This window comes from Lepidochelys kempii, chromosome 2 (genome assembly GCF_965140265.1).
Source record: "Lepidochelys kempii isolate rLepKem1 chromosome 2, rLepKem1.hap2, whole genome shotgun sequence".
Lineage (NCBI taxonomy): Eukaryota > Metazoa > Chordata > Testudines > Cheloniidae > Lepidochelys > Lepidochelys kempii.
In genome coordinates, this window is record NC_133257.1 from 261,670,912 (window position 1) to 261,688,855 (window position 17,944).

The following is a 17,944-nucleotide window of genomic DNA, read 5'->3' on the forward strand; positions in this document are numbered from 1 at the left end:
CTGTTCAATATATCTTCTTTATTCCAAATAGGTTAATTGTATTACTGAAATAATGTTGCAGTTTTAGAAGTATATCAAAACAAAAATGTAAAGTCATAGGGTAAAAATACTTCCTCCGTTTGCATCTTCAATCTTGATTTCCTTGTTAGATTTCTAGTTAAATGATAGCCCTCCCTTGCTTTTTAATGACAGTGTCTATTTTCCCTTTTTAAGGGAAACTTATTAACATGAGAGAGGTCTTAGCCAGTTGCTGGAACTTGTGAAAGTGTAGATTAACAGATTTCTAATGTGTTTTACTGGTAAATCAGTAGTTTTCAGTATCATATTTATATAAGAAATGTAGTAGTATGGCATCCTATAAAGTATAGAATTAGGACTTGCTTCAGTAAACCTCTTAAACACCTGTGGAACTATAAGCATCTGAGAAGTCCCATTGAAATTAGCTACTCATTTGCTAAATTATGCTTGTTTTCAGGTGCTTTGCTGGATTGAGGATTTAATTAAGGGTATGAGTGGATTCCATTTTCACAATGGTTTATCTTTGTAATTCAGTGCTCAAGCAGAGCATTTCTTTAGTGTTTAAAAACAAAACTTGTTCTAGCTTTCCAAATACCTTTTTGTTCTATAGAAAATTTAGAGCCCTCTATTTTTAAAGCATCCTTGTTTTGCATACTTTAAATTTGTATTTTAATAAAACAGACTCCATTTTGTTTGAAAATGTATTACAATTTATTTCTTGCCATTTTTGTGTAAAATTTACAGAAACAGTGTTACATCGTGCGCTCCAAAGGTAATGTCTCATTCCTCTAAGGCTCTGTCCTTTCTTCTTTTCTTCTCTTCTTGTTTTTCTCTTTCTTTCTTGTCTTTTTCTGACCATGTTATTACATGCATTGAATCCTGTGTTAGTGCTGAAGTCCTTTTAAGAATACAAATAAACTTGCTTTATCAGAAAGATTCTCTTCTGTGTGGCAGTAATATTTTTAATCTATTTACTAGTTATCTTCACTGACTATGGTTACTTTTTTCTGTAAATATTAACTTGGATAATACTGTCTCTTATATGGCAGTTTTTGAAATTTGTTTAATTGTTAGTAAAATGAAGTTATGTAAAAATACAGTTCTCTATATGAAATTAAATGTTTCTTGGGGAATGAATTCTGTTCACAGCTGTGGATAGACAGAGCCTACTTCTTGCTCTTGAAAAGTGATAGTGCAAGAAATGAGACAGATGAAATTTCAGAGTATTCTTTCTATGGAAATATTAGCCGACCTTAAAAAATTAACTGAAATATAATAAATCTAATCTGAAGTAGTCTTGTGAGGAGATATTCAATGGCACAATGAACAGGCACCCAGCTTTCATTAAAGGCATATGTGTTGTTCACCTGACTTTCATTTGTGCATTTGAAAATCTCCCCCTTGACTTTTTCCTCTTTTCGTTTCATGAGCAAGCAAATGAAGAAAACCGTTTATCCATTTCATCAGGCTCAAACTGCCAGTGAAATAAGGGAGAAAAACCCTAGATAGGTTTTGCCACAATGGCTGCCCTTTTCTTTGTTAATCCAAGACTCTAAAGCCCCAGTTCAACAAAGTACCTGAGCCCATCTTAGTGCTTTGCCAAATCAGTATCTAAGTCTTTCTTGTCAGTCAGTAGTCACTAGTATATTCATTGTGTTTTAAACTGTTGCATATTATTTTCTTGACTTCTAAAAACTAAAAGTATACATTTCAGTGCTGGTTTCACTAAAGTAACCGCTTGTTTCAATTTCAATCTTTTAGAACAGTTTTATAATTAAACTTGGTTAAAATAAAATATTTACTTGAATGTAGATTGTTAATGTAATTAATTTTTTTTGTTTATCAAACTACAATGGCCATAAGAGATTGCTTATCCATAGTAATATATTTCATCAAGAAAGTAAGATTTATTTTATGAACGAACAGAAGGGACACACAAAACAGGAAAATAAATTAAATGCCTTCCATGTAAGCAGCTCTTGTCTTGTAGTTACACTAGAATGATTTCCTGCACTATGTAATGTGGGGAAAGAGGGTAGTGGTGGTGTTTGGACAAAAATAAAGGTGAGGCATGAATATTTTTTGTAGTTCCATCTTTTGGCAGATGTGATCCAGTGCTGCAACACCCCATTGATTTTATTGGACGGAATCATGGCCGCCAATCTAGTTTTGAACTGTCTGATTAAAAGTAACTTTTCAATGATAGTTTAAGTACTGAATCCTTGATACCAAGTCTGCTTTAATGAAACCTCAAATGGAACATCTATTGTGGACCCCCCAGGATTTGAAAAGAATTGGTGGAGGGGGCATAGAAAAGGAAAATCATGATTTCTGTGGGTTCAGGGAATAATTTGAGAAAAGAAATTCACGTACAGGTCATGTTGATACTCTGATGAGTAAAATTAATGTGATGGTGGGTTGTTGTTTGTTTTAAATGATGTCCCTAGTTGAATTTCTGTGTCTAAATAGCGCAGTTCCTCTTGCATCTTTTAATGCAGCCTTGCTTTGAACAGACTGAACTTGGATGCAAGTATTATGTCATGCTAGTGTTTTGCAACTTGGAAGTAATTTCCTTTCCTCACTGGGAGAGAATTTAAAGAGTGACTCCAATCCTTTATGATAAATTAAATCTCTTTTACAAAATTGTTTGAGTCACATCTTCTTAAATTAATATTCTGATCTTGAAGGGAAATAAGAAATGTGACAGACGTAGCTCTGTTGTACTAGATGTAGTGCAGTGACTGTTTCTCTACTGGCTCCTACACACCCAGCTCTTTCTAACTTAAATGAATGGAGGTATCTATATGAGGCATTAATCATGGACCATGTTAGCATCTGTTACTATACAGCTGATTCCCTACCCAGCAGAGCAATCTGCTGCTGTAGGGAGGACTGCAAACTTAATATGTGAGAGGCAGTATTGTAGTCTTGATGTTATATATAGATGTATTGTTTTGGAAGCTGATTCATGGAGCCAGCAAAATAGAAGGAGAATGAGAAAGTAGGAAAAATGTGCTTTCCTGTATTGTAACTCCTGTTTTTGTTTTGTTTTTTGCCGGGCGGGGGGGAGGGGTGTTGGGTTTGGTTTGGTTTGTGTGTTGCTTAATAGAACTCACTTAAAAATAATAGTTACATTCTTGTACTGTAATAATTTCAGAAGTACTTCACCCACTCTTTTTTTATTGCCAAATGGTATAGTTTTTTATCCTTAAAAATATTACCATGAGATGTCTTGGAGTATATATTTATACAGACATTAATACATGAAAAAATTGTTTATTGCATGCATTTAATGATTTTTTTAAAATAGGACTTGTAAATGTTGTACTCGTTAATGTAAATTATTTTTTTATACTAATGTTCACAATTCCCTGTACTTAGTATGATTTTAATCTTTATTTAGACTTTTATCAAATTTTTAACTGGATTTTTTCACTGTTTTTTGTCTTTTACCTTCACTTTTTTGTTTCCTCTGCCATTCTGCTTTTTACCTCTTCATCTGAATTCCTGATTTTTTACCATCATATCCATGTTGATGTATGTCAAATTAGAACAACAAAGCCTGCTCCTCATCTTGATGGGTAAGTCTTCTATTTTTAACTTGTACTGTTAATAAAATTCTAATATTCAGGAATAATTAGTTCACATCTCAATTTAAAGGTGGACAGAACTTAGAAACAAAAAATAATTGGTTGGTTTGATAAAAAAATGTGGCGGGGGGTTGCCATTTCAGCTTTTTTGACGATCTTTAAAAAAAAACCTACATAGTCATGAATGTAATCAAATGCTTTATTTTTAACTTAGGGTTTGTTTTTTTTGTTTTTTTTTGTTTTTTTAAACTTCCAGCTTTTGTTGTTAACCCTTGGGCCTCTGGGTTTAAAAATATAAAAATAAAATTATAATAATCTTATTTTCTTGTAGTGTCTTCAATATAGATAGTATCCCCAAATACTTTAGAGTCACTGCAAATATTAATTATGGGACTAGAAAATGGGAGGAAGAATTTAGAAGTCGTTGCGCTCTAATGAATAGCGAGTAAAGAATAATCCCATCTATATTGCTGATTTACTATGTGTCTTTGGGCAAGTCCTTTAACTTCTGTTTTAGTTTCCTGTCTAAAATGGTAATAATGATTACCTACCTTACTGATATGCGGTGAGAAATAAGTTTGTCAATGCCTTGAGATATCAAATACCTAAACTGAATAGTTCTCTCAATAAAGGCAATTTAGAGCCCTGCGAACACTCCACAGGCTGCCTCCATGATGCCACTCTTCCTTGACTTGTCAGTGACAAGGGCGACCCACACAGCTGTCTGCTGGGATGTCATTGTGCTCTTCTTTCAGCAGGCTGTGCCTTCCCTACCTTCCTGAGCCATTATACCCTTTTGCCAGGCAGACTGGGATCTAATAAAGGCCTCTTTTAAACACTCAATGTGTGACATGCAATTTTTGAGGGGTATATGTAAAATATTTCACTGAATCGGGTCTCCTTTAGCACCTCAGTATGTTATATCAGATAGAGAAGAGCTGCTGTTTCTAGGCATTGGGATGCCCTGTGTCTTTAAGGACACAGCCCTGGGCAGTGGGTGCTTAGACGTATGGCCCTATGAGAGGGGAAATAAAAAAGGCCCTCTGCCAACCACCCTATTTTTGCAAACACAGCAGGAGGCTCACTCCATCAGGATAACTGTTCTCCCCCCGCCCCTCCTTGTGCCAAGGATCTGCCCTCTGCCATAGTCTGGCAGCACCTCAACCCTGGACTAAACCCTGACTCATCCCCACCCCATCAAAGGACAATGGGGAGCTGAGGAGCAGCTTCAGCCCCAGGGCCCTGAGCAGCAGGAGAAGAGGGGAGTGCCATAGTCACCTGCATCATGGCAGCAGCTGCCTAGCTTTGGCTTCTGGTCTCTGACCTGGCCAGGGGCAAGACCTTGCAGGGGGGTGGAGGAGGAGGGCAGTGCCAGCACTTAATTGAGGAGGAGCCGGGGGTCGGTTCACAAGAGGGGGCGGAATCTTGTGGCGAGGGAGGGTGCATTCCTCCCCCCCACCCCCAATTTTCTATCCAGCCCATCTCAGCCCCTCCGGTGAGAAGAGGCTGGTGCTGCCCCTGATTGTGATTAGGAGCCAAATTCTGGCCTAATAAAGTGCACATGCAAAGGTGGATTTGTCTTCCAAAGCTGCTGTTGACTTCCAGAAGAAGCTATGCACGACATGACCCTCTTTTTTTTTTTTAAATAGTGCATGAAATCCTTACATTTTTGATAACATGATGTTGGGGTGGTTTTGGTTTTGTTTTGTTTTTTGGGGTTTTTTTTTGGTTTTTTTTGAAAGATGGTTTTACTAACGCTAAATTTTGGACATGAACAACCCGGTAATACAGATGGAACCGAATTATTCCATGTAAGAATATGACTTTCAGTCTATGAAGAAGTCAGTGGAGAAGAATCCCAGCTATACCTAAACAGTTGTACTTTCTGAATCTTGTATTTCTGCAGTGTACATGTTGTCTTTGGACTGGTTATTTCTGGTTTTGAAGTGATAGAACAAATAGAAAATCTGAAAACTGATACTGCAAGTAGGCCATATGCAGACGTGCGAGTTATTGACTGTGGGGTGCTTGTTACAAAATCAGCAAAAAATGGTAAGCAAACATGTTGCTTGAAACGTATTGAAAATTGTCTTATGCAAAGATTACAAAATTTACTTATTTCTAAAAACTTAGTGGTTCTCTGGCATTTTAATTTGCATTTAAAGATGTCTGAGAATTAGATACTTTTTTCTAAACTGAAGATTCTCTCACTTGAAAAAGGGCATGCCCATTTCTTGTAAGCAATGTTGACATTTATTTTTGTGAACTGCCATACTGAACTTGAACGCAGATTTCTTTCCCAGTATTTGAGGGGTGGAGCTCTAAATATATTCCTTGGTACTGCACAAACTATAGACCTTTCAGGATATCTGAGCTGTTAACATAAAACTAGTCATGAAATTAATGTTAACAGAATTTTTTTCCCCTTAAATCATCGGAGGAAAATGTATGAGGACCAAACTTTACTGGGTATCCCATAACTTGTAAAAATTATATCCAAAGCATCACTGGAAATTTGTATAGGCCGAGATTTGACCTTTCTGAAAACTGTTAAAAGATGGGGGTAGGCCTACGGCTTCTAAATATTTTCCCATCCATCCATCCCCTTCCTCTCCCACAACCAATTCTCCACAACTTAATTGAACTTAACCAAAACCACTTACCCTTTTAGTGACAGTACACCCAAATATGATAGGCAGGCTTCCTCAATGCTCTGCAAAACACTTGTGCAAAATACGTTCTTGCTGGTGTCGATGAAATTGTTTTTACATGCCAAATAAACTAAAGACAGCATAGGTTTCTGAATTACGTGGAATAAACTACAATAATAAGCTTGCCAAATTGAAAAAGGACAAAATTGATTTTGTGTGTTTAAACTGAGTCCCTTTAAATTTTGAGTGAAATATAAGATTTTGTTGTTTTTTTTAAAATGGTGCAAACGTTTAAAATTGTGAAGAGTTATGGAATGAGAGACTACAGATGGGCAGACAATATAGCAAAAAAATATTTCACATGATACTGACCCCAGGAAGAAAGATGGAGGGATTTTTGAATTGAAGGGAAAGTCTTTCTTATCTGACTGCTGGTTCAGTGACTTCCTTCTGTCATCTTGTGAAGATTAGCAGAGATTTGTTGAGCCTTCCTGGCTTGGTTGGGAAAATGAACACCAGGTCTGAGAGAGAGGAAAAACACTCTCTCTTGAAGTTTCATTTTCAAAGGGTTAGAACAAAGAGACTTTTGGTCTTGTTGCGTGAGGGACAGCTTACAGTATTCCTGCAGGAGGAGAGGAGGGTGACATTCCCATTTGTGAACGTTTCCCCCTAGTTGATTGGGTGTGGTCTGAGAGCAGAGGTGGGCAAACTATGGCCCATGGGCCACATCCAGCTCCTGAGCTCCTGGCCCAGGAGTCTAGCCCCTGGCCCCTCCCCCCGCTGTTCTTCCCCTACCCCGCAGCCAGGCTGCTGCGCAGGCAATGGCTGTGAGATCCTGCTGCTCTGAGCGGCATGGTAAGGGGGCGGCAGTGGGGGGGTTGGGTAGGGGATCCCAAGGGGGCGGTTAGGGGACAGGGAGCAGGGGAGGTTGAATGGGGCAGAGGTTCTGGGGCAGTTAGGGTTCAGGGAACACGGGGAGTTGGACAGGGCGTGGGAGTCCCGGGGGGCCTGTTAGGGGGCAGGGATATGGATAGGTCGGGGCAGTCAGGGAGTAGGGAGGTTGGATAGGGTGTGGGGTCCCAGGGGGAGGTTTGGGGCAGGGGGTCCCAGGAGGGGGCAGTCGGGACAAGGAGCAGCGGGGGTTGGATGTGTCGGGGGTTCTGAGGGGGACAGTAAGGGGGCAGGAAGTGGGAGGGGGCGAATAGGGGGCAGGGGGGCTGTTTGGGGGGCACAGCCTTCCCTACCTGGCCCTCCATACAGTTTTGCACCCTGATGTGGCCCTTGGGCCAAAAAGTTTGCCCACCCCTGTCCTAGAGGGTAATGGACAAATTCTATACAAGTATGAAGATGAATGATAGAGCAGACTGATGTGGTTTCTACGAGAAGAGGTGGATATTGGGACTGACTCTGAGAGTCTTGATATTGATTTTAAGTGTAACTTGTGCGTTGATCATCTAAGATGTTTGAGTCACAAAAAAAAGATGAATGTGGATGGTGCTTGTTCATCTTTCTCTTTTGTCCTAGGAAGAACCAATGAGATGAAGTCACAGTATTGCAAGCTAAAATTTATTTTAAAGTAGTCAGGTGATTAAAAAAATGAATCGTGCAATTAAACAACAATAGAATACCATTTATTCTAAGTTTCAGAGTAGCAGCCGTGTTAGTCTGTATCTGCAAAAAGAACAGGAGGACTTGTGGCACCTTAGAGACTAACAAATTTATTTGAGCATAAGCTTTTGTGAGCTACAGCTCACTTCATCGGATGCATTCAGTGGAAAATACATGCGGGAGATTTATATACACAGAGAACATGAAACAATGGGTGTTACCATGCACGCTGTAACGAGAGTGATCAGGTAAGGTGAGCTATTACCAGCAGGAGAGCCGAAGGCTTTTGTAGTGATAATCAAGGTAGGCCATTTCCAGCAGTTGACAAGAACGTCTGAGGAACAGCGGGGGGGAAGGGGAATAAACATTGGGAAATAGTTTTACTTTGTATAATGACCCATCCACTCCCCGTCTTTATTCGAGCCTAAGTTAATTGTATCCAGTTTGCAAATTAATTCCAATTCAGCAGTCTCTCCTTGGAGTCTGTTTTTGAAGTTTTTTTGTTGAAGAATTGCCACTTTTAGGTCACTCAATTACAGACCTAAAAGTGGCAATTCTTCAACAAAAAAACTTCAAAAACAGACTCCAAGGAGAGACTGCTGAATTGGAATTAATTTGCAAACTGGATACAATTAACTTAGGCTCGAATAAAAACGGGGAGTGGATGGGTCATTACACAAAGTAAAACTATTTCCCCATGTTTATTCCCCCCCCGCTGTTCCTCAGACGTTCTTGTCAACTGCTGGAAATGGCCCACCTTGATTATCACTACAAAAGCCCTCCCCCCGCTCCCTCCTGCTGGTAATAGCTCACTTTACCTAATCACTCTCGTTACAGTGTGTATGGTAACACCCATTGTTTCATGTTCTCTGTGTATATAAATCTCCCCACTGTATTTTCCACTGAATGCATCCGATGAAGTGAGCTGTAGCTCACGAAAGCTTATGCTCAAATAAACTTGTTAGTCTCTAAGATGCCACAAGTCCTCCATTTATTTTAAATAATTTTGGATGTTTACTACATTTTCAAATATATTAATTTCAGTTACAACACAGAATACAAAGTGTACAGTGCTCACTTTATATTTATTTTTTATTACAAATATTTACACTAAAAAAACAAAAGTTTTCAGTTCACCTCATACAAGTACTATAGTGCAATCTCTTTATCATGAAAGTTGAACTTACAAATGTAGAATTATGTTAAAACAAAAACTGTTTTACTTTTGAATGCAATGTGAAACTTTAGAGCCTAGAAGTACACTCAGTCCTACTTCTTGGTCAGCCAATCACTCAGACAAACAAGGCTGGTTACAATTTGTGGGAGATAATGCTGCCTGCTTCATGTTTACAATGTCACCTGAAAGTGACAACAGGTGTTCGCATGACACTGTTGTAGCTGGTGTTGCAAGATATTTACATGCCAGATGCGATAAAGATTCATGTGTCCCTTCATGCTTCAACCACCATTCCAGAGGACATGTGTCCAGGCTGATGATGGATTCTGCTTTATAATGAGCCAAAGTGGTGTGGACTGATGCATGCTCATTTTCATCCTCTGAGTCAGATGCCAACAGCAGAAGGTTGATTTTTTTTTTTTTTTTTTTTTTTGGTTGTGGTTCGGGTTCTATAGTTTCCATATCAGAGTGTTGCTCTTTTAAGAAATCTGAAAGCATGCTGCACACTTTTACGATAAAGAGATTGCACTTCAATACTTGTATGAGGTGAATTGAAAAATACTATTTGGTTTATCATTTTTACAGTGCATATAGTTATAATAAAAATAATAATATAAAGTGAGAACTGTGCACTTTGTATTCTGTGTCGTAATTGAAATCAATATTGAAAATGTAGAAAAACATTCAAAAAATATTTAATAAATTTCAATTGGTATTCTATTATAAATGTTATTAATCGCAATTAATTTTTTGAGTTAATCGCATGAGTTAACTGTTCTGTTCATATGACCAAATATCCACACATTTACTTATTAACATTTCTTTATGAAACATTTATTTGTTAATATGGCAAGCTTTTCATCTTGTTCATATACTATAATTTGTTTATTGAAATATTAAAAAATCCTCCTGTGTTATGTATAATTGAAATGTTGGTTATAAAGTGGTACACTCTGTTTTTTAGGGTAGAGAGATGTAAATTGGAGAGCTGTATAGTTCACTTGGTAGAAACTGAAGAATTTTACCACACTCATCCTTACTCTGATATAAAAATTATTATACTTCAGGTTAATCATTTCATTGATATTTCATTCATTTAATATGTATGGTCCGAACACTTACTTAATGTAATTGCACATTTAAGTGTCCTGTTTCTTTTCTGTTGTGGCTAATCGGGAAATAAGGAAGCTGATGATTGTTTATAGTTTACACTCTGCTCTTTTGGAGAACCATGTTTCTATAATAGTGTCATCTTAAGTTTTAGAGAAAAAGAGGAAAGCGTCTACTCACTCAGAAGCTTCAGATTCCTCCTCTAGCTCATCAACCTCTTCAGAATCTTCATCGGAAAGTGAAGCTGAAAATGAGAAAAGTAGAAGAAGAAAGCGCAAGAGAAGAACTAAAATAAAACAATCAAGAAAGCGAAGACGGGAAGAGAGAAAGAAAGAGGAGCCAAGGTGCAAACGGATATCAAACCAAAGAGGGTGACTAATCTGTTAAGAATCCCAAAGAAATCATGTGTGAAATTACCATGTTAATTATATAGGTGCTTTATGGAAAACATTATTAAGATGTATTTAATTCTGGAAGTTTGATTTTGTTCGTCCTTTAAAATTAAAGTTTACTGTAGATTTAATTAAAGATTTTTTACTAAATATAGAGAAGCTATTAATAACTTAACTAATAAACTGCATCTCTGCACACTGACAGCCATTTGGGACATAATATATTTACATACATTGGGAAGGAGAAACTAATGCATGGAGACAACATTTAATTATTTGGGATCATTTTTAAAGTAGAGGAAAATTTACTGTACTGTATTAAGGATGCTCATATTAAAATGTGATATTTATTTTCAATTATGATTTACTATATTTTAGAATATTAAGATACCTGTTGACACTGTAATAAGTTAACTGATGATCCAAGAAGGAAATATAACTTTTGTCTGTTAAATGTGAAAGGAGCCTTGTTTCTCTAGTTCTTTGATAGCTTGACTTGTAGATGTTGGCATAAAATTAAATGAGTTAACAATGTGATGAGTTAACAATGTGACATATCCTTAGTGTTGGATATGTCACTTACGGTTATTTTTTTTAAATCAGTTTTGAGAATCTGTACGTCTTTCAGCCTAGGTTTAGATAATAGTTTTGCTTTGTAAATTGCTTTCTCCCCCCTCCCACCACCCAGCAGCCATTCTGACAAGAGTGATGTAAATGAGAGAAAATCAGTTGACTTGAGCACAAAAAGGGACAAACCTGTGGTTCGACCTGAAGAAATTCCCCCAGTGCCTGAAAATAGATTTTTGCTGAGAAGAGATGTGCCTGTTGTCAAAGTAGAACCTGAGCCGTAAGCTGTAGATTTAACCTTTTTTGTTACACTATGGTATTAACTTAGTGGGGATGTTCTTTCCATTAATAAAGGATTTTCTGTACTGACTCTCGGAGGGCCACCCAGTGGTGAAAGTAAGGTTCTTAACATTAAGTAACTTAGCTGCTTGTAACATTTTCCACTGGAATTTCCACTTCAGCCTGTGTCTCTAATCTCATCAGATCGAATCTTATGTAATAACTTGGGCTGTCGATTAATCGCAGTTTATTCATATGATTAACTCAAAAAAATTAATCGTGATTAATAAAATTAATCATGATTAATTGCACTGTTAAATGATAGAATACCAATTGAAATGTATTAAATATTTTTGAATGTTTTTCTACCTTTTCAAATATATTTATTTCTATTATAACACCGAATACAAATTGTACAGTGCTCACTTTATATTATTTTTATTACAAATATTTGCACTGTAAAAATGATACAGAAATACTATTTTTCAATTCACCTCATACAAGTACTGTAGTGCAATCTTTTTATCGGGAAACTGTAACTTACAAATGTAGATTTTTTGTTGTTATATAACTACACTCAAAACCAAAACAATATAAAACTTCAGAGCCTAAAAGTCCACTCAGTCCTACATGTTGTTTAGCCAATCCCTAAGACAAACAAGTTTGTTTACATTTACAGGAGATACTGCTGCCTGCTTCTTATTTACAGTGTCACCTGAAAGTGAAAACAGGTGTTCGCATGGCACTTTTGTAGCCAGCATTGCAAGGTATTTACGTGCCAGATATGGTAAACATTCGTATGCCTCTTCATGCTTCGGCCACCATTCCAAAGGACATGCTTCCATGCTGATAATGCTTGTTAAAAAAATTAATGCACTAGTTAAATTTGTGACTGAGCTCCTTGGGGGAGAATTTTATATCTCCTGTTCTGTTTTACCCACATTCTGCCATATATTTCATATTATAGCAGTCTCGGATAATGACCCAGCACATATTTGTTTTAAGAACACTTTCACAGCAGATATGACAAAATGCAAAGAAAGTAGCAATGTGAGATTTCTAAAGATAGCTACAGCACACAACCCAAGGTTTAAGAATCTGAAGTGCCGTCCAAAATCTGAGAGGAACGAGGTGTGGAGCATGTTTTCAGAAGTCTTAAAAGAGCAACACTCAAGTTGTGGAAACTACAGAACCTGAAACACCAAAAAAGAAAATCAACCTTCTGCTGGTCGCCTCTGTGTCAGATGATGAAAATGAACATGCGTCAGTCCGCACTGCTTTGGATTGTTATTGAGCAGAACCCATCATCAGCATGGACACGTCCTCTGGAAGGGTGGTTGAAACATGAAGGGACATGTGAATCTTTAGCACATCTGGCAAGTAAATATCTTGTGATACCGGTTACAACAGTGCCTTGTGAACACCTGTTTTCACTTTTAGGTGATGTAACCGAGAAGCGGGCAGTGTTAACACCTGCAAATTGTAACCAAACTTGTTTGAGTGAGTGATTGGCTGAAGTGGGACTGAGTGGACTTGTAGGTGCTAAAGTTTTATACTGTTTTATTTTTGAATGCAGTTATTTTATTGTACATAATTCTACATTTATAAGTTCAACTTTCATGATAGAGATTGCACTACAGAGCTCGTACTAAGTGAATTAAAAAATACAATTTCTTTTGTTTTTTACAGTGTATTTGTAATAAAAAATAAAGTGAGCACTGTACACCTCGTATTCTGTGTTGTAATTGAAATCAGTGTATATGAAAATGTAGAAAACATCCAAAATATTTAAATAAATGGTATTCTATTATTGTTCAACAGCACGATTAATCACTTGATTAATCAAGATTAATTTTTTAATTGCTTGACAGCCCTAGTAATAACTTTACATTGTGCCACTTGTGAAGGATCCCAAATGTGTTACAAACCTAAATTGAAATATAAACAATACAAATAGATTACTTCATCCATTGCTTCTGTATGAAACCCCAGGATAAAATGCAGTAATTGTTTAGCAGTGCATAGCAATATAACAGAGTAGTTTAAGAGGGAAAATGAAGTATTACCTTTCCAATTTAAACAGTAAGAGGAATTTGATTTCAGTCTTGTGATCAGTTGGAATTTGGTCAAGACCCTGATGTTAATATGCTTCTCCCTATTTTCCAAAAACGCTATCTTTCTAGAGAAACCAAATAATCATGAATTTGTAAAATAGTTTCAAATTAAATATAAAAGAAATATTATACAAAGTTCAAATGCTCTTTCTATAGCATACTCTGTGTAATGGGCTGAATTGCTTAATATACAATACTAGTCAATCATCTACAGAGCCTGTTTACATTCAAACAATGTTCATGGACATAAAAAAGTTGACAGTAAGTCCCTGCTTGAAATGATAAATCATTTCTTCAAGCTTTGACAACTATTCATTTCTACTGAGCATACTGAAGTGTATTTACAGGAATGTTGAATTGCCTTTCATTGCTAAAAACCATTAGAACTGGTCAGTTGTCCATAGGTGGCAAACTAGTGATGCCCCTTAGGGCTTGTGTACATGAATATTTAGTTTGTGGCAAGCTGGGGTGTAATTCTATCCCATGCTAGCTTGCTGCACGATAAGGGTCAGTGTGGACCATCCTGATATGCACTTACAGTTCTCTAGTCGGTGTGCATTGTCAAGGTACACATGGACCTCAGTGTGTGGCAGGTGCAGTGTGGGTTAGAGTTACACCCCAATTTGCTGTGAACTAAATGTCTGTGTAGACAAGCCCTTAAAGTAATATATTTGTGGACGCGGAGATCCAGGCATTACTCAGTGCACATACGGTTAGCAGACAGGAGATAAAAATGACTGCATCCTAGAAAAAGGGTGCACTGTTCTAACATCATTTTGCAAGTTCATTAGTAAGTCAGCATTATTTACTGTAGATAGTCTAATCTTGTTAGCTAGGTGAAAATTACTATATGGTAGTGATCCACCTTTCATAGGGAAGCTATCTATTCACTTATTTTTTCTTTCTCTCCTCATAATATTGCTTTCTCAGTACACTGACTTTCAGTCTTTCTCTATTTGTTTTATTGGACCTCTTGTTAAATATTTTGTACATTATTAGCTTAACAATGATCTATGAGGAACAAATTCATATTTTTATTACTGGGTTACATTAAACCCATTTTTTCTTCTTATTTTAGGAAACTTCTTGATGTTGCACCAGTTTTGACTGACCAGAAGCCGTCAGTCTCTAAATCTGGAAGAAAAATTAAAGGAAGAGGAACAATCGTATGTTTATATTTCTTTCACCCTTTCCCCTACCCACCCTTTCTTCCCAGAGTTTTAAATAACTCGTATGGTTTGCATGTGATTTTATTGTAACTGAGGTTGAAGGACCATAGCTTACTTGGTTGATGTGTTGAAATGTTGCAGCAAAATTAAAACTGTATTTGTAAAACCCTCACATTTTTATAGCTCTTACACTAAAAACAGGCTTACCTATTAGATTGATGGGAAAAGCAGGATGTTTGCCCCTTCGTCATGAGTGGGTATTAAAATCACTTAAGGATGAAATACTTAGAGGGTAAATAATGCCCGCTAGATTCATCCCATAATCGCCGCTGGATCCCAACTTATGGCACCCTGGACAATAGACTACAGAAGCAGCCAGACACAATGACAATAGCTGCTACTTTTCTCCATTTGTCAGGGTGCCCCACAATAGCCTTAGTTGAACCCCAGGATTGTAAGGTGCAGAGATAAGGAAGTACTGTCTCTTTTGCCTTTTGTTATGATGGCTGTTGATCATGTCTCCAGTCGTAGTAACTGTGCTCTTCTGATTACTGTATATACGTAGTCGAGAAAGTAGAGTGACATTGTTGGGGTCTGAGGATTCAGTGGTATGGGGGAGGGATCTTTGGATGTATTAGCCTTTCAGTCTCTGTTTTGATGGGTTTGGGTAGCCAAAGTAAGAGACATATGTAGTTGTAGGTCAGTTGGTCAATATAGGTCTCATCTTAGCTCCACTGTGCAATGAGTTACATGAGCCACAAGGGAAGTTTAATGTTGTTTAATGCAAGGTCAATATCTCATAGTCACATTCACCTATAATTTAGTCATGAAAGTTGAAAAATTAGAAGGGGGTTCAGAGGAGAGCTGAAAGAATGGTTTGAGGTCTAGGAAAAACATGTTTTATAATGAGACACAGAAGCTCAAAATACATTATTTATCCAAGAAAAGTTTTAGGTGACTTGATCACAGTCTACAAGAGCCTATGTGGGGAAAGAGTGGTATGATAGAGAGCTCTTTAATCTAGCAGAAAAAGGCATAAGAAGTTTGTTAGAACTGAAGCTAGACAAATTTACACTAGAAATCAGGTGCAGATTTTTAAGTGAAGGTAATTAGCCACTGCAGCAATTTGCATAGGGATATGTTGGATTCTCCATCAGTAAATCTCTAAATCAATACTGGATATTTTTCTAGAAGTTATACTGTCACTCAGACAGAAGTTCTTTGAATGGCACCATGGTGCATATTATGATCACGGTAATATCTATGAGGCCGTCGGCATGCGTCCGCCCTTGTGGATCCTCCCATTTGAGGCAAACAAACTTTTTAACCTTGGAATTGTTGAGGCCCTCTACTCCTTGAAAGATTCAAAGGTAACTGAGTATACTTTGAGTCTTTATGACTCAGCTCCAAGAATGAAGTAGCCGCAGCTGCAGCCGTCCTTCAGACAGCATTCTTCTGCCCAGTATTACCATTGGCCAGAGAGGCCATCGCAGATGACCCTCTGCCTCCTCATCTGTTGCCTCACAGTCTTGGGCTTCCCCCAGACATCAAGTTTGATGCCAATGTTGAGAGCCTAATAGAACCACTAAAGGATTTTTTACTTTCTAAGATTCCCCACCCCTTTGGAAAGTGCCTCTTTTTTTCAGGAAGCTTGGGCTGGGATTACTTGGAACCTGTGGGTCCTGAATGTTGTAAGAGACTCCCTTTTTCAACTCAGACCAGTGGAGGGAGTTGCCCTTGGAGTTCAGGGCTGGGGTTTTGATTTCCATTACTTTCTTATCCTAAAGAAGAAAGGAGGTTGGTGGTCCCTCCTGGACCTTTGATATCTCAACATCTATATCCATCATTTCAAGTCCAGGATGGTGATTCTACCCTCCATAATTCCTTCATTAGGTCTTCAAGACTGGTTTGGAGCTCGTGGCCTGCAAGCTGCCTATTTACATATAGCCAGCAAGCCCTACAAGAAATCTGGGATATTTCCTATGGGACATTTAATTACCAGTACAGAGTCCGGCCCTCTGGTCTTTCCGTACTATGGGTGTTCTCCAAGTGTTTGGCAGTTATAGGAGCTCACCTAAGAAGACAAGGAATCCAACTCTACCTTTACCTCAATGACAGGCTAATTCGAGGCAGATCACTCCAACTGGTCATCTTTTCAGTTCAAGTAATTCACACCTCTTTGCCTCACTGTGCCTCAAGGTCAACAGACAAAAATCTACAATGATTTGGACTCAGAGCATAGAGTTAATAGGAGGACTGGTAGACTCCAGATCAGTGGAGAGTGTACCTTCCACAAAATAGATTCCAAGCAATAGTAGGTATCATGAGCCAACTTCAGGATCACCCAGAATATCAGTGGAAACCTGCCTCAGGCTTCTAGAACATGCAGTCTCATGTACCCATGTGAAGTGATTGCCAGACTTCACCTATGTTCTATGCTCGTTGTATCTACCCAAGAGACACTGAATGGACATAGTGATTACAGTCCCACAAGACTGTTTGTTAAGCTCGTGGAAAGAGACTCTCTTCAGGTTTGCAACAGAGTATCCTATCTATACTTCTCTCTACCATGACTCTGATGGCAGACTCCATCACTCAGAGATGGGCAGCTTGTCGAGGTCACCTTAAAATTCAGGACCTATTGTCCTCTTTGGAAGCTTGCTTCCATTTAAATATCTTAACGCTCAAAGCTGTCCATCTCACATGCAGAATATTCCTTTCTCTACTCTGGAGAGCCACAATAGTAGTACTTATAGACAACACCATAGCTATGCATTATATATCCAGACAAGAAGGAGAAAGACTGTGTCTGTGCTCTGTCAGGAGACCATTTGACTCTGTAATTGGTGCATTCTGACTCAGATCAAACTGGTGGCTCTCCACCTTTTCAACTTTCAGAACACCTTGGCAGATCAATTCAGCAGGCATCCTCAGATAACCAGGGCGTTCTATCAGACTTCATCCTGTAGAACATTGTTCACAAGTGTGGATTCAAATTTTCAACCAGACAGACTTACAAAGCTAAATGGAAGATTGTCTCAGAGTTTTAAATAAACTACTGCATTCATCTCCCAGTTTTCTTTCCCAAGTCTCACTTAACTGTGGGAGAAGCTAAACTTCACACAGAAAGGGCACTGTCTCTTTACAATGACAAGATAAAATTGTTCAGGAGCACCGCCCAGATCATTTGTGGCCTTTGCTGATAGAGCTGGGGAGTAACCTATATACACTCATGTTATCTAAGGAGGTCTCCGGCTGTATAAAGACAC

The 17,944-nt window shown here is 38.0% G+C and overlaps 1 protein-coding gene across 10 annotated transcripts in view; it reads left to right on the forward strand.

Annotated features, from left to right (window-relative positions):
* NKTR (natural killer cell triggering receptor) overlaps nt 1-17,944 on the forward strand; it is an 80,182-nt gene that overhangs the window by 43,312 nt on the left and 18,926 nt on the right. For 5 of the 10 annotated variants that reach the window (XM_073334786.1, XM_073334787.1, XM_073334788.1 and 2 more), the window contains 5 exons: nt 3,570-3,599; nt 5,515-5,660; nt 10,303-10,525; nt 11,235-11,393; nt 14,585-14,672. In XM_073334786.1, the coding sequence (XP_073190887.1) occupies nt 3,570-3,599; nt 5,515-5,660; nt 10,303-10,525; nt 11,235-11,393; nt 14,585-14,672 (646 nt within the window). The remainder of the gene's footprint in view (nt 1-3,569; nt 3,600-5,514; nt 5,661-10,302; nt 10,526-11,234; nt 11,394-14,584; nt 14,673-17,944) is intronic. The other 5 variants (XM_073334781.1, XM_073334783.1, XM_073334784.1 and 2 more) reach the window with 4 other exon arrangements.